General features: G+C 37.6%; 1 protein-coding gene across 1 annotated transcript in view; it reads right to left on the minus strand.

Moving 5' to 3' along the window:
• Positions 1-780: 780 nt before the first annotated feature.
• LOC145663021 (uncharacterized) overlaps positions 781-18,447 on the minus strand; it is a 42,513-nt gene continuing 24,846 nt past the window's right edge. The window contains exons 2-3 of the mRNA XM_081729151.1: positions 13,578-14,955; positions 781-1,637 (exon numbers count right to left, since the gene is read on the minus strand). Coding sequence (XP_081585277.1) covers positions 1,029-1,637; positions 13,578-14,945 — 1,977 coding nt within the window. The 5' untranslated portion in view covers positions 14,946-14,955 and the 3' untranslated portion in view covers positions 781-1,028. The remainder of the gene's footprint in view (positions 1,638-13,577; positions 14,956-18,447) is intronic.

The following is an 18,447-nucleotide window of genomic DNA, read 5'->3' on the forward strand; positions in this document are numbered from 1 at the left end:
AGATAGGGAGGAGAAAAGAGACTTAACATTCGCTCCAATTGCCGCGCTGAAGAAATCTGGTCGTTGTGTGCTCGCTGCAACACAATATAAATTAGAGACTCTGTGACGGATTATTTTTCGCTTTTTAAAACGGATTAACGGAACGGACAGTTAAGAAGTAAAAAAATATGTTATTTAAAGTGTATATATGCGAGTATTAAAAAGTATTTTTCTGTTCTTTACTACTATTGATAATGATATTTTTTTCTTGAAACACTTTGGTCGTTGCGCAACGCTGCAACACTAACATTAGCCTCTACTGGTCTTATTACTTTTCAACTATAATATGAAATTTCCAAGTGTATGGCAATTATCTCTGATTCGTTAGTGTTACTGTCTTCCCCAATCTCTTAACCAATCCTTATAAAACGTGTTGAAAATATGTTTCCACACTGTAAAGTCAAAGGAAATAGCACTAAAATATCTCTCTTACAGTATCGTTTTTATTAAAAAAAAAAAAAAAAAAAAAAAAAAGCAATACTCTTAATGAGCTCGTGGTTTGTTCAAAATGTATTCAATCTTTTTTTTTTTTTTTTTTTTACGTAAACAAATGTAGTTAGAGATGTGTAGTTTAATCCGCGAATGTAGGTGATCCTATAATGCTCATTTTTTGTGATATTCTCAGTCTGCACAAGCATTTTGTCGCGAGCAGAAAGCCGGTGATTGAGGTGTAAATGAGCGGTGTCCAATTTTCCATCTGTTCTATCAAGAACATAAAGTTTTACAAACCATGTTATTTTATTATGAACAACGATAAAACCAATGCATATACTACCTAGGTATATGGTTAGGTATTGAATGTTAGTTCGCAAAATGCATTTTAGATCTGTACAAGAATGTATAACTACTTATCACAAGACTTAATCCTATTCTATAAGTTTCTTTGTGGAAAATGATACATTTTTATATAGGTTTTATATAACTTTTGAACTTTTAATATAATTTTAATATAAGTTTATTTTACATTTTCTGTTTCACATTTTACATGATTATTCATCATCTACATTTTGGCTTCTCCGACGCCAATTTTTATCCAGATCAGATCGTGCATTTGTTCGATATCTCGTGTTGCTTCTAGACCTTGTTGCACTCGTTTCATCTTCGACTAAGGAGCCAAAACTTCTGCAGCGCCAATTCGGGTTTGTAGAACTGCTTTGAACTCGTCTAGCTACGTTTATGATACTACTCTTCCCAGTACTTACAGATGGTTCTTTGATGTTTATGTCCCTCTGATTTACATCACTCGCAGATTTGTTTTTCTCTTCCATAGTTTTGTTCCCACTTGTGATTCTGAAGTGTATCTCTCTTGTTGAATTGCTCTGCGCTTCGTTGTTAAGTTGATATCCCGTTCTGTTCCCTGTCTTGGTTTCAGAAATTTGGGGAAATTTACGTTCTCTCCTCTTAATGTGTTCTCTCCAATCTCTTTCTCCCCTTTGACTGCAAGATCCCAATAGATTACACGAGACAATCAAGCCTTTGAAAGATATTCCATCAATATGAGGCTCCAATCTTGCTTCTACAGCCCTTTGTAACAGGTAATGCATTATATCTAGCATGTTTATGGGAGTCTCAAAAATGTCACCGATGTATTCATGAATCTATAAAGAAATAGAATGCATAATCTATATAATATTAAGTAGAAAGTAAACCATTGCCTTAAAACTAATATAATAAATCAAGTGTGCATCAAAAAGCTAGGACTTACCAGATATGATTTTTTCATTCAAACTTAAAGCCCTATGTCCCAACACTCATCATGAAGGTAATTGGAATTGTGATAGATGGTAAGTGGAATGTGAGGTTGCAGCTGTGACAGATGGTAATCCCATTTTTGGGATATAAAATGCTTCAGGAGAATTTTCACGAAAGTTACTGTTTACTGTGATTTGTCCACATTAGAAGAAAATCAATCTTACAAAAACGAAATCAATGCAAAACACAAGGCTGTAGGGTTTCAAATTACAAGAGATATTTGATGCTAATTATAATCATCATCATTAAAAAAATATTTACACTTTTCATGCATTGATGTTAATTTCCTTCTTTTAAAAAAGTCGTTATAATTGTGTACTTCTATTCAGAACATCTTGAATACGAATTGGTGCAAATATTACTCCATAAGGAGAAATTACATTTTTTAAAAAAGAAATTATAAGTATTCTTATGTTGCTCCAGAGATATTATGTTATATGGTAAACAACGCCGTTGTCCTAAGACAAGTTTCAGAGCACAAAGTACTTTCTTCTAAGTCATAGGTTTCCATTTTAATACCAGCGCTCCTTTTTGAAAACTTTGCAAAATTATAACTTTCATTGATTTTTTACCAGTGCCTTTAACGTATATGACCCAGATTTAATATTAGATGAGAATATAGGAAATCATTCATACTGCATACGCATAGTACAACGTGTAATTTTCATCAAATTTTCCGATTTTCATGTAACTTTCTGTGTATTTTCTTTAAATTTCTAAATCGGTGTGTTGAAATTGACCAAAGTTAAAGATGTGGAGGGGGCACAAACTCAAGTCCAACTTGCAAAATTTTGGCATATGCATAAAAAAATAATTTTTCATGAAATTTTTCGTTTAAAAACTGATCGATTTTTGTAAAGTATGGCGTGTTTTCTTTGTCCAAGCAGGCATATTCATTGAAATTGAAATTGGTCAAGGAAAATGGAAAGGATTTGATCGTCTCCAAATGTAGAAAAAATCTGCAATGACTTTCTAAAAAATATATTTTCATTAAGAACGGTCAGTGTTTTCGTTCAAGCTTAAATGCTTTAGTTCCCTATTGTTTGCTGTTGAAATTGTCAAGTGTCAAACGGAAGATTTAATCAGAAAATAGCTTGTACTTGTTTACACTGAAAACGGCAGATCTTTTAAACATCTCAATTATTATACACAATGAAATCTCAGTATCCCGAGTCCAACTTTCGGAATTTCTATGCTTCCTTAGATAGATCTTTACACAGTTTGGGAACCAATGTCCAAATGAATTTCTGCAATCTTTTCACGAAATTTCCGATATTTCGTATGTGCAGTACCCCAGACAACACGTACGTGTACGACATATGTGCACTATCCATGCGTAAGCCGTACATTTGCACATGTGCATTTGTGTGGATGATTAACACATACATAACCCGTGCATAAGCCGTACACGTGAATTTGCGTGGATGAAGCACACATACATAACCCGTGTATGTGCACATGTGCATTTACGTGGGTTATGCACACGTACATAGCCAGTGACTAAGTCGTGCATGTGAACATGTGCATTTGCATGGATAAGTACACATTTACATAACCCGTGCCTAAGCCGTTACATACACATGTGCATTTGCGTGGATGAAGCACAAGTACAGAACCCGTGCTTAAAGCCGCTATGTGCACATGTGCATTTGCATGGATGAAGTACACATTTTTATAACCCGTGCTGTAGCCGTTATATACACATGTGCATTTGTGTGGATGCAGCGCACCTACGTAACCCGTGCTTAAGCCGTTATGTACACATGTGCCTTTGCGTGGCTGCAGCGCACGTACAGAACCCGTACTTAAGCCGTTATGTGCACACGTGTATATAACGCCTGTGCATTTGCATGGATGAAGCACACATTTATATAACCCGTGCTTAAGCCGTTATGTACACATGTGCATTTCCATGGATGCAGCGCACGTACGTAACCCGTGCTTAAGCCGTTATGTGCACATATGCATTTGCATGGATGAAGGATATATTTATATAACCCGTGCTTAAGCCGTTATATACGCATGTGCAATTGCATGGATGCAGCGCACGTACGTAACCCGTGCTTAAGCCGTTATGTGCACATGTGCATTTGCGTGGATAAAGCACACGTTTATATAACCCGTACTGTAACCGTTATGTATGTGCTTTTGCGTGGATACAGCGCATGTACATAACCCATGCTTGAGTCGTACATGTGCACATGTGCATTTGCGTGGATGAAGCACATTTAAATTACCGGTGCTTAAGCCGTTGTGTGCACATGGGTATTTGCACGGCTACTGCACGTGTGTATGAGACGTCCATAATACCGTGCAAGTGTATACTTTTACTTTCATTCTTTTACTCTCATTCTCATCAACAGAAAGTAACCTCCATTTTTAGTAGGTGTCGTTTTTCCTCCAGGCGGTGTGGTAGAGACTTTTCGACCAATAACAGCTGAATGATTATAAAAACTCCATAACGTCCACTGAGCTATGATACAAGATAAACAGGTGGCAGCATTGTACTGATGTAACTACAGTCAGGCAGTTCATAGGTTTACAAAATTATTTTCGTGACCGATTACAGCAGAATATGTTGCGTTATTTGTTACTTGGCAAACATGTCAAAGATACTACCTAAAGCTTTGCTCGTTGCAAATAATAAACTCCAAAACTAAAATTCTCATTGACAATTATTAGTTACTTGTTATATACTTTGAAGGTGATGTCTTTGCAGTTATAGATGGTGTTACTGCGTAAGACGCCAAATATATAAACTCCTTTTTTTCGTTGCATCTCGAATTTGCTTTTACATCACCTCTGTACTACGAGGAAATCACCTGTGCACTACATGTAAGTCATCTGGGTACTGCTTCAAATCACCTCTATCGTACATGTAAGTTATCTGGGTACTGCGTGTAAATCACCTCTGTCCTACATGTAAATCACCTGTGTGTTACGTGTAAATCATCTGGGTACTGCGTGTAAATCACCTCTGTCCTACATGCAAATCACCTGTGTGTTACGTGTAAATCATCTCTGTCCTACATGTAAATCATCTGGGTACTGCGTGTAAATCACCTATGTGCTACGTGTAAATCACCTCTGTCCTACATGTAAATCACCTGGGTACTGCGTGTAAATCACCTATGTGTTAACGTGTAAATCATCTCTGTCCTACATGTAAATCACCTGGTTACTGTGTGTAAATCACCTGTGTGCTACATGTAAATTACCTGTGTGCTACGTGTAAATCACCGCTGTCCTACATGTAAATCACCTGTGAACTACATGTAAATCGAATACGTGCTACTTGTAAATCACCTGCGCGGTAGGGGTAAATCACTTGTGCAGGACGTGTACGTGTGCATTGCACATGTTCTGTGCACGTGAAGATGTTGAATAGAACCTGGCATGTATATCTGCATCACATGTACAGGCGTGCATTTATACAGATGATGCACATGTTGCATCCATGCAATTGTACATGTACTATACGGATACTGTACGTGCATTGTGCTGCCTGGGACGTAATTGCCCAATTGTATTAAGAGTCGTATCAAATTGTACGAAATTTGTCCAAGTATTAAGGCTCCACACTAAAGCTAACTAACTAATCACTGGTATGACAGCCCTTATGGACCTGGGACACTCCAACGCCATCTCTTAGCGACCAGCTGAACTACTCCAACCTAGCAACGAACATGTGTTCAGCGCGCTGCGTCGCCAACAGGCGTGTCAGCAGCTTTCTAGGTCTACTGGCCATCAGTCCATTCACGTGACTCCCCAGTTTACCTCACGACGTTAGAAATTTGGACGTGCCGGTCGGGAATGGACGGAAGTGAGCTCAACAGTCTAACCACTAGACAGTGGTGTAATCTTAGGCTCAATATTGGCCTATCACATTATTAGGATCACGCATGTGCGATTTATCGATGGTATTGTTAGTACATACGTCCGTTACACCTACAAGATAACTCTTGGACGAAAGCGAAATTTTTAAATTCTGCTTTCCGCAATAGGTAGCTAGAATGACTATCTCGTTTGAGTTGTTAATAGAGTCAATATGTTTACATCTTCACATACATAGGTGACTTTAAAGGTTATTATCCATATCTCTTTTTACTATTGAGACAAAGGTAGTAGAAGTTACACATTGCATGATTAGATAGCAGCAAACATCCTCCAGTGGAACAAATTGAAAATTGTAGTGCGAGATTCCTTTTTCTGTCAACCAGAGTTTATCATTATCGTTATTAGGATTGCCCAGTACTTTTGTATCCTTACTAACTACATCAAATTTCCATTCTTTGCACGAGGAGAATGCTGATATGTAGAGTATTATAACCACTTACCATTTTTACGATACGCACGGGGGATGAATTTGGATTAAGCAGCATCAAGAGTGTCATTATTCATCTCAGCTAGTGCTCTCAACGGGTCGGGTCGGGTCGGAGTGATTCGACCCGTGATCCAACCCGATTGATCTGACCCGACAACCCGACCCGAGCTGACCCGATTGACCCGACAACCCGCCCCGAGTAGCCTAACCCGACAACCTGAGTCGGGTCGGATCGGGTCAACCCGACCCGTTTGAGAGCACTAATCTCAGCGACCCTAAAAACTATAGATTGGACATTAATATCGATCTTCTTTATTATTTTTACTTATCACCCCTTCTCACCTCAACCCTCACCCCTATGCCGATGGGAGCTGAAGCTAAACTGTGATATCAGAAGTGTCACTACTTACGACAACGTTCCCAAAAACTATGGATTAGGCACTAATCTCAGTCGTTTAAGGTTATTTTTATGTGCCTCCACCTTTCCACGTCATGCCGATGAGAGATGACATTAATGATGCCACTATTCATCAAAGCGACCCCTAAAATCATGGATACTAATATCGATCGTTTTGATTATTTTTGTACGTCACCCCTTCTCATCTGCACTCTTCCCTCCCATGACAATGGATAAACAATGCCTCCCTGCTCAATAGTGGCGTTGAGCAAGTTGGGCTACATCAATGAAAAACTTTTACTTAGGTGGTTGGGATATTGTTGTACATTCAGAACTCCTGAGAGTGATTTGCAAATACTGGACAATCATGAATGCCACACAAACTTCAATGCCTTGAAATTCTGCCTGGCAAACGAAATCGAACTCATGGGTCTACTATTCCGTTGCACGCATGTTATTCAATCTTTAACAGCTAGAACTTCGTTCAACTCTGTGAAGGCACACTACCACAGGAAAGCAACAAATTGGCAACATCGTCACCCCAACAAGAGACTAATTTAATTCCCTCTTTAGAATAGGCGTTTTAATCTAAATGACATAAAAAGGAAAGGAATTTAAATCATGATCCATTCATGTGCCAAAAATCATCAAAATTGGTTCAGCGGCGAAAAAACATCTTTACATTGATTTTTATTTATAAAGATTCATAAATTTAGAAAAAAAATAGTTTCATTTTAGAAAGTGTAAATGTCACTGAATAGCAAATAAACCTGACAATAATCGTAGTAAACTCACAACATTTTTGGTATTTTAATGTTACATTATTCCGTCAATGTACTCCCATTCTATGCCATCTTTAGTTTTCTAACTCATTCATTAATGTTGGGGAGTTACCTTCTCCTCCCTTTGAAATGAACTGGAATTTTAATGAAGTACTTTTACCGATGTCTTCATCAAATTTATTTTTAAATATGTTTTGTCAAAAATGAATTAGTTGATGTGTAATTTTAATATTAACATTACAAATTTAATATAAATAACAGAAAAGTTGTATACAACTCTAATGCATTTTGAAAAAGTAAGGATCATTTAACTAGACATGAAAAAGAAATCAGATAAATTAAGCCAATACTATTCCAAATCATTTGAAAAACAAGAAATTACCAAACTTAAACCAATACAATTCCAATTCATTTCAGAAACAAGAAATCAGAAAAATTAAACCAGTACAATTCCAATTCATTTCAAAAACATGAAATCACAAAAATTAAGCCAATACAATTCCAGTTCATTTGGAAAAGAAGAAATCACAAAACTTAAACCAATACAATTCCAATTCATTTCAAAAAAAAGAAAAAATAAACCAATATAATTCATTTCAAAAAAAGAAATCAGAAAAATAACCCAATACAATTGCAATTCATTTCAGAAAAAGAAATCAGAGAAATTAACCAATACAATTTTAGTTCATTTCAAAAAGAAGAAATCAGAAAAATTAAACCAATACAATTGTAATTCATTTCAGAAAAAAGAAATGACAGAAATTAACCAATACAATTCCAGTTCATTTCAGAAAGAAGAAATCAAGAAAAATTAAACCAATATAATTCCAATCCATTTCAAATAGGGAAGAAATCAGAAAAATAAACTAATAAAATTCTAATTCATTTCGAAAAGAAGAAATCAGAAAAATAACCAAGACAATTCCAATTCATTTCAAGAGGAAGAAACCAGAAAATTTAAATCAGTAAAATTCCAATTCATTTCAAAATAACACAAAAATTAAAACAATAAAATTCCAATTCATTCCACAAAGAAGAAATCAGAAAAACTCAATGAGTACAATTACAATTCATTTCGAAAAGAAGAAACCAGTACAATTCCACTTCATTTTAAAAGAAGAAATAACAAAACTTACACCAATACAATTCCAGTTCATTTCAGAAAGAACAAATCACAAAAATTAAACCAATACAATTCCAATTCATTTGGAAAAGAAGAACTCACAAAAATTAAACCAATAAAATTCTAATTCGTTTCAGAAAGAAAAAATTAGATAAATTAAACCAATACAATTCTAACTCATTTCAGAAAGAAGAAATCAGAAAAATTAAACCAATAAAATTCCAATTCATTTCAAAAAGAAGAAAAAAACCAATACAATTCCAATTCACCTCAAAAAAAGAAATCAAAAAATTAAACCAATACAATTCCAATTTATTTCAAAAAAAAGAAATCAGTAAAATAAGCCAATACAATTGCAATTCATTTAAGAAAAAAAATGACAGAAGTTAACCAATACAATTCATTTCAAAAAGAAGGAATCAGAAAAATTAAACCAATATAATTCCAATCCATTTCAAAAAGAGAAGAAATCAGAAAAATTAAACTAATAAAATTCTAATTAATTTCGAAGAGAAGAAATCAGATAAATTAAACCAATACAATTCTAACTCATTTCAGAAAGAAGAAATCAGAAAAATTAAACCAATACAATTCCAATTCATTTCAAGAAAGACGAAATCAGAAAAATTAAACCGATACAAGTCCAATATTCATTTGAGAAACATAAAACAGAAGGATAACACTGTACTTCTCCATATAAATCGATGGGCTAAAATGGAAAGATAGTAAAGGTCCTCAACACCCGTAATGCTTTACCTCATACTTACAATAGTTTTATCCGAACCCTTGTTGATATTTCATGAAAAATACTGACTTCTTACTTATTTTGAAGAACCAAAGGCACAGTTCTCTATATTTTGTACCTGACAAGGAATATTTTCTCCATTTGACGCGGGAGTGTTTTTAAATGAAATGCGACCTCGGGTCTGAAAATATACGGTCATAGTCCCGAGAAAGACCAATGCACTCTGGCGTTTGCATTGCCCTTACCCACTTCAAATTCCGTCCTCCTTACACACACCGAGCTCAGTGGTCTATAACTGCTCGAACCAGACCTAGAACTCCTCTTCAGAAAATCTTGTTTGTACTATTGTCTTGTTGCGCTATATGTTCTCTCGAGAGTGAAATTGCATTCAAGTCTCTTTTAATTTTCGGGAACAGCCAAACGTCGCATGGGGCTGTACGGAGAATTGGGAACCTGATGAACCATCGGAGCATTGTGTTGAACCAACATAGACAATCACAAAGCCGCATGAACAGGAGCATTATACTGGTGCAGTTGCCATGTCTTTTAAGCTCTACAGGTCTGCCCATTTTTGACTGACAGCGTCACGTAAACGATTGACGCTCAAAGAGCAACTCCTTGTAAGTGGACATCTTTCCTTTATCCGCGTATAATGCATAATGCCCTTAATCGAAAAACACAATCAACATTACTTCGATTTTGCTACAAATCTGACAAACCATTTGGGTCTTGTTGAGGTTAGATGTTTCCCCTGAATGATTTTGTCTTCGTTTCCTGGTCGTATCGGTACATTCATATCTTCAACCTCCTAGACCCGTGTCGAGACCACACAATAGTACTTAACATGACCACTTACCTACAGACTTGTTCAAATTATTAGACTCAATGTTCAGTTTCTGAATATTTTACTATTCTTACAATATTACGTGAGAAAATACGTTCGAACTTAATCCAAATTACTACTTTGTAACTCTGTTCTAATTTCTAGTGGGTGTGACATATGCTTTTCAATATCAATAAAACAAATGAATACGTAACATTCAAATATAATTACTATAAAGTATGTATATCCAAATTAGAAACAAAAAATGAAATGGAATACTTACAAGAAAATTATCTGTCACACAAATATTTCTTATGAAATTCCTTATTCTTTATTAAGTTTTTTTAATCCTTTCTGACATCCTATGTATGAGTTTAGCACATTTTACCTTCAATTCAGCATCGTGATACCACAAATTGTTGATATCCTTGATCAATTGAAGTTTGGTTCTAATGTGCTTCTTTCCTAGCTTTTCTTTCATGAAGCTCCAAACGTTTTCAATCGGGTTCATATCAGGACTAGTGCCTGGCCACGGAAGAACACTAATTTCGATGTCCTTGAAGAATTTTGTCACGGCTTTGGTTCGGTGGCATGAGGCTCCATCATGCATAAAAATGAATTATACGTCATCAAACCAGAGTGCAGTCTGGGAAAGCAGTTCTTCTTGAAGAACTTGTAAAATAGGTATTGGTCGTGCTTCACTGTTCTCTCTACTATTCTGCTCTACAAAACTTAAGCAACTCGAAGAAAGTGACAGAAAATAAAACGACACGATCACTGCACCAAGTATAATGAACAAACAGACGGTCCAGATGCACAATGCAACACAAGTGAAGACGAACAATACAGTTAGGATGTACAGAGTGACAAAAAGTTCAGCACAACGATACCTCAACAGGTGAAGCTGGATTGTGCGAGGGCATATGCAGTTAATATGGCGTGTGACCACCACGAACAGCTATACAGGTATGACATTTGGCCTCCATGCTGTAAATCAGTGTTGATCAAGTCATGCGGCAGATGGTGCCACTCCACGAGGAGAGCTGTTTGCAGGTTAGGGAGAGTGCGTGCTGGTGGACTGCGCTGCGCTATTCGCCACCCAAGAGCATCCCACACATGCTCGATGGGATTCAAGTCCGGAGAATATACAGGCCATGCAATACGCGTAATGTCTTCGCTCTCCAAATGCTCGGACACAAGATGTGCACGGTGTGGGCGGGCATTGTCATCCATGAACAGGAAGTCTGGGTCAAATGCTCCGCGGAAATTGTGTGTATTGAGAATTTCATTCCGGTACCGTTGTGCTGTCAAAGTGCCATGTTGCACAATATGGAGGTCCCTTTTCCCATCCAGCATAATTCCATCCCACACCATAATGGAACCACCGCCATAGGACGGCCGTTCAGCAATGAAGTTTGGATGATAGTGTGTTCCTGGCTCTCTCCACACTAAAGTCCCACCAGAATCTGACGACAGGCTGAATCTCGACTCATCGGAGAACATGACACGCACCCACTGGTGATCCCCCCATGCAACATGTTCCTGACACCATATGTAACGCGCACGTTTGTGCACAGCACAGGCCTTCTTGCATACAGTCCTGCTCTATTGAGCCGCCGACGAACAGTTTTACGACTCACGCGTTGTCCTGTAGCCTGAAACAACTCATTGGCCAGTTGAGAGCATGAAGCTTGACGGTTACATTTGGCAGAAATTGTGAGAAATCGGTCCTCGACGTCTGACGTCTTCTTCGGACGGCCTCCTCCATGACGTCTACTGATTTCACCTCCATTTTGGAAGCGACTCCACAGCCTCGACACAACACTATTTTCACGTTGAATTCCTGCGCCACTTCCACTTGCGACCGGCCCAATTCCAACCACCCAATTATTCGCCCGCGGTCAAAGTCACTTAAATGTCGTCTACCAGTCATTGCAAGGTGTGTACCCCACACAAGAACCACTAACTCAATGCTTGGAGCCTCGGACACTTCTGGGCTGTGGTATACGCCTCATGACATAAGTTGTTCACCGCGCTTGCAATGGTGCTGCTTATGCGATAGAGTGGGTGTTCGCCTTGCCTATGTGTCTCTGTGTATGTGCATGCCACTAACCAGTGTTGAATGGGCCCCACACGTGACTTATACCATGTTCTCTCGGGTTGCTTAGGTTTTGTGGAGCAGTGTATACACAGTCTTCCAGAACCGATCACACCCCTGACCATAACTGAAGTAGGATGCTTCACGGTTTATTAAAGACATTCCAACTTGAATTTCTCCCAGATCAACGTCGCACATATTGTGAACATTCATCAGACACCAAGATGCATGATTCATCACTGAAACACTATTCTCCAATCGTCAGTAGTCCAATATTCTAGGTCGAGGTGCTTCTTTACCATGATTGGAGTAGACTCTAATTTTTGTTTTCTTTCTTGACCGTATGCTTTTATTCCCTCGGCACAAAGAATCCTTCGAACACTTTCAGACAAAATGTGTGCGCCATACTCAGCCATTTTTATGCTTAAGTCTATTAGATTGCACTTCTGTTTCCCAGAGCCAATCTATTTAGTTTTCTGATACCTCTTAGCCATAGCTTTGGTTTTCGCCCACTCTTTCCAACCCTATTTTGGCTCTTGTTCATTTCAACAGAGATTCTACTCATAGATTTTTGTTCTATCCCAACTCTACTAGCAATGTATTGCCGTGTATATCTTATTTCAACCAGAAGTATTTTGTTAACTTCCATTTTGCGAGGAAAAAGGTTTTTTGCTTTTCCCATTATGCTGCAATTACATAGAATAAAAGATTGATACACGAAACACATCACGATCCTTTTAAACTGGCCCATTCGAACTGCTGAACGCTTTGAATGTCGTTAACTTCTTACGACAGCAACCACAACACTTCAGACTGTAACTTGTTGCTAGGAATCATAATAGCTATAAGCAATTGAAACATCACTTTCAGAATTTCCGCCCTCACTAATACCATCTGTTGTTCAACGGTGATATCACCACTTCAACTGTAGAATATACAAATGAAGAATTATATATTGGTGGTTTAACCATTAAATTAAATGTTCTAGAACTCTGAAATTAGGACTCCTACATCAATTTTGCATTTTTCGAGCGTGAGTCTAATAATTTGAACATGTCTGTACATCAACAACAAAAGTGAAAGTAATGATACCTGCAGGCTAACACACGGACACCACTATCCCTTTCACGACTCGAAGTACGGAAAACGACCACTGCAGTTTACCCCAAAACAAAGAAGGTCGGATAATTTTCAGACAAGCCAATTTCGTCTCTGTTAAGAAGTTTGTTACTCACTTGATTTCGAAGCAGAACTCAATGACAGAACAATTGAATGTCCTGATGGGATATAAAAAAAAAAAAGGATTGTTTGACTAAAATTAATCTACGAGTGCTAAGAATGTCCTGCATATTTAGATGAACCCTATGCAGTAAAGTATTTTATTTCTTATATGTAAGGTTATAGTGCACGAGTGCTTTTGAGTCAGCAAGAAAATCTGTACGTATTTCGTGACACGAATCATGCAAAGAAGAAGGATGGGAATACAGTACTTACGTGAAAATTGTCGATTTCAGTTGTGTGGTTTAGTGCGTCTTTAAGAACTTTAGTAGCCTCCACAATATTTCTTTCAACAAATACGTAAAAATATATTATCAGCTTTCGTATCCGTTTTTGCATCGGTTCCTCCTTATATTTCAGTAAGAGATTTTCTAACTCGGGAACAGGATTAAGACAGTGATTTTCACGAATTTTCATTTTCAATAGCATCATATGTGCCCCAAAAGATCCCTTAGCAGCCGCCATTTTGTAGTAAAATTCAGCCATATCCTTGTTATGTTCAAAATTTAAATAATAATATGCAGCGGTTTCGATTATGTATATACCTGTAGGTAATAAATCTAGTGCTTTGTCAATGCATTCCTTTGCCAGTTTCTGGTTTTTGTATGGTTGGGGTAAGCGCATGAAAGCTTTCGCACACCTTGCGTTAACATTAACATTATTCGGATTTCTATTCAGAACTTCTTTGTACAATTCCCATGATTTTCTTGTCATTTCTTCTATTATAGGTTTCAAATTACTTAAATTACACTTGTTTTGCATATAAGACCAAAAGGCCGCATCCCTATAAGCATCTGCTAGGAAAAGAGAATAACTGGGTCTGTTGCTCAATTCTGTTGACTTTTCCAAAGACAGCAATTCATCTCTGGAAGGAATTTGAAAGTTTTCGTTTATTCTACGAATCCTTCCAAGACATACACCGTGTAAAAAATGCCACTCAGCTTGCCTATCATCCAATTGAATTGCTCTCTTGCTAAATTCAACGGCCTTTTCCATCCCAGTGTATCCGTATTCCAGAAATACTGCTGCTTTTATGCCCCATACGGCAGCTTTTTCCGAAAAGCTCAATTCCTCATACATTGTCATTTTGTTTAGTAATTCTTTTGCTTCTTTAAATTTCTTCATTTTGTTCAAAATATATATTTTGCAGCCTAGTACAATATGCAACGCAGCATTTTCATACGTTGAAAACAATTCACTGTGAATATTTGCGCTCAATATTTCGCTACTCTTCTCCAGATTTGCTAACGCATTTTCATGTTCTTCCTTGCCGTAATATTCATAACACAGTACTATGAATAGTTTAAACTGACACCACTTTGATTCTTCTTCATCATCTTCTTCTTCTGCATTATCTATTTTCAACAGTTTCTCCTTTATCTTCCCAATGATTTTGTTTGGTTCTTCTGTAACGGAAACACGAGGTGGGTTCCAGTTCATAGGGCATTGTAGCTGCTTAAGAATGTTCTCAGAGATTTCTGTATCTTCATTATCAAGATAGCGACTGTTATGATCATTATGTATCGCGTTTAATGAAAGTGCTAACAGCAATTCGTCAGCAAGACGTGTGGAATTTGTGGCCATAGTAAATAACCTGAAAGGAGAAAAATATTTATATATAATCAATGAATCATATAATTTATATATAATCAAGGAATCATATAATCAGTAATGTAATCAATCATACACTGAGTGCTCACTGAATTGCGACCACCTACCTAATATTTTGTTCGCTCAAAGGACGGCCTGGACATGGATTCTACGATATGTTTCCAAGGGGATATATTCGTGATGGCCATGGCATCCCACAATGAGCCCAAAGATGTCGGTACAGGAGTCATGGTGCAAAGAGCTCGTTCTACAACATCCCACAAACGTTCTATAGGATTAAAATTCGCTGAATTAGGGGTCCAATTCATATGCTGCAGCTCCGTGGAATGTTCCTTGAGCCAAGCAAGTATAGTCCTGGCTTGGTGGCACCATGCACTGTCCTCCTGAAAAGTACCGTCTTCGTGTGGTAGAAGTGTTGCATTATAGGGTCACGTGACCATGTAACACCTAGGGGTACACAACGGATGTCTTACTGTGGTAAATGCATAACAAAGGTACCACTCCATGCCAACACAAGCATCCCCAAAATTATACAGTCACCCCCACCTGCCTGTACATTACTCACCGTGCATGAGGGATCCATAGCTTTGTGCGTGTGAGCCACATATCCACACGCCCGTCTAAGAGGAGTAACACAAACCGTGATTTCTCGGACCAACTTCTTTCCAATCATCCACGGTCCAATTAGCTTTTTTCCGCGCCCAAGCGCGACGAAGTCTGCGGTGACGAGTCGTAGGGAGTGGGTGACGAATGGGTCGTTTGCTGTGGACCTTTTTATGAGTGCCAGCTTATGCAGTATAGTTGTGCATCCAACATTGTATTGGTCACGTAATTCCTGGACACTGATTATGCGTTTGGTTGTCATGAACTGTTTGACGCGACGTTCGCTCCACGTTTTGAACTTGCGTACGTCCCTGCAGTTCCGTCTCTTGGATTCCGTTACCCTATTTTCTTCCCACTCCTTGTACACCTTCACTACACAGGAACAGGTACATCCGACAAGTGTCGCTGTCTGGGTTATTAACGCATCTATTCCTCAGATACTCACAATCATTACCTATTGGAATGTTGATAAATCCTACCCACCTCCGATTATAACAGTATGCTGTCTATCAACTTGTAGCCTTGAGTGTGTTCTTTCTCTGTAAAACTACTAGTCGGGGGTGGTCATCAGCTCGGCTTGGCTGCTGGCCACAGTTTCTTGTGTGGACGGGTGGTCGCAATTCAGTGAGCACTCAGTGTATAATCAATAATAAAATATATAAAGTCATATATAAAATTAAGAAATATATAATCAAGGAATTCATTTACATATTTAATACTGTGAAGAAAAAAGTAAAATGAAATGAAATCTCAACTTTTTGTCCCATGATTAAGTCCTTTAGGCCAATGTTCAGCAACCGGTGTGCCTCGTTAAAGTGAGAGGTATAACGGGTACTTTTGCCTAATTCGCAAACTATTATTATTTTATGAAAATTACTGTGCTTCGTATGCTTGTGCATTCTCTGCCGAATTTTATTCTCTTTATAGTATTTTCGTCAGTTGGAACAAAACAAGAAAAAACGAGAATATTCATGACTTACACAATATGTGTTTGGAAAAAAATCACAGGATGCTAATTGTAAGGTAGCTGGTGAACACGGAGCTCAGTGGAGCCCTCGCCGTTAGCCTAGTGGCTCTTAGTGTACGTGGCCCAGATAGGATTCCCGAAGGAAAACCTTATCTGAAATTTTAACTTTTCTCGATATTTCTGTGTTTGTGTCACTGTTATATTAAATAGAAAATGAATTTTAAAAAAACAGTGAAATCAGGGAGATTAGGAAAAAGCACGTAACTGAGAAGTGTTCGATTACTCAGTTAACCTAAAATACAGTCATAGAGGGTGCGAGGGGCCCCTGGTTCGATTCTTGGCGATGCGAGTTTGTGGTTTACAACCTCGTGTTCGCAGGTTTTCTCGAAGGTTCTCCTGTTTTTTATATTCTTAGTCCACCAATTACTGTATCTCATAATTCATTAACTATTCGACTCCTTTAACCTAAAGGTCATAAGCGCGAAACGTAAAATTAAAAACTTCATTTCATTAATTCACTTCATAATGTAGCCAAACTTATTGTTAATGTCTGCTTGTAAAGAGAAATAGTCCGGTACTCAGAAGTTGCTAGTAAAATTTTAAAAATCCTTTCTCTGCCGACACAATCAGTCACCACGTTCATTTTTAAACTACGTACATATTAGTGGTGGGCACAAAAACTGGTTTTTCGGTTTTCGGTTTTTAGAAAAAACGAAACCGGTTTTTGAAAATTTTCGAAAAACCGGTTTCGGGCTTTTCACCGAAACCGGTTCGGTTTTCTTCAAACCCGGTTCGGTTTTCTCCGAAACCGGTTATCGGTTTTCTCCAAAACCGGTTCGGTTTTTCACCTGATCCGGTTTTGGTTTTCTTCAAAACCGATTCCGTTTTTTTTTAATTTGTTCTATTTCTAAAGAGAATGGTGTTTCGTTGTTCTCCGGAAATCGAATCCATTTCCACAGAAATAGTTTTGTGTTTTTTCGAAAAGTTTTCACCGAAACCAGTTTCGGTTAAAACCGAACCGGTTTTGGAGAAATCCGAAATGTCGGTTTTTATAGAAACCGGTTTTCGGTTTTTATAAAAACCGGTTTTGCCCATCCCTAGTACATATTTGTGTGAATTGGTCTTCTTGATGTTGACTGAAGTTCAAATATCAAAGAGGAAAAAACACAAATCCGTCGACAGAAGTGAGACTTGCATTGTCAACAATTACTCTACGAATCAACTGACTGTGTGTATTTAAACAGGCACAAATATCATCGTGAAAATATAAATAAAATTATTTACTTTAATAGCAACAATTATATGCCCAGTTTGGGTACGGGCACATAATTTGAAGTACTCTCCAACTACCTCTATAAAAATCGTTGCAGAAGTACCACAGGATTGTAAAATTTGGATATTTGGATAGGGCACACACACTAGCTTCTAAGTAAAATCTTGACCCGACTACGATATGTAGCACAGGTTTGCAGCTTTGGACCTTTAAAGTTCATTTTTTCATGTTTTCGGCAGCCTATAACTCCGAAATGACGAGTTTCTGCATCCAGGTTAGTCTATATATTTTGTCTTATCTTCGTGTCAGGAATCACCTCCCAAACGTTGTCGAAGTTATTTTGAAACACACTGTATATAATGAGTAATTATAAATAATTCACCGGATTTTAAAGTGGAATATATAGAAATAAAGTTTGTGGTAAATAATGAAACGAAAAAACACATTTGAAACTTTAGTTTCTCATATTCATAATCTTAGATCGTGACGACAGATGGCAACACAAGACTACTTTACAAAATGGCATCTTTGCATGAGAAAGCATTCTGTGTTTTGAAACATGAGAAATACTTTATAGTTGCACGCACTTTGCATTAGCAGAGCTATGCTAGTGTGTGTGGAACAAAGTAGAC

This window comes from Thermobia domestica, chromosome 10, assembly GCF_964235325.1.
Source record: "Thermobia domestica chromosome 10, izTheDome1.hap1.1, whole genome shotgun sequence".
Lineage (NCBI taxonomy): Eukaryota > Metazoa > Arthropoda > Insecta > Zygentoma > Lepismatidae > Thermobia > Thermobia domestica.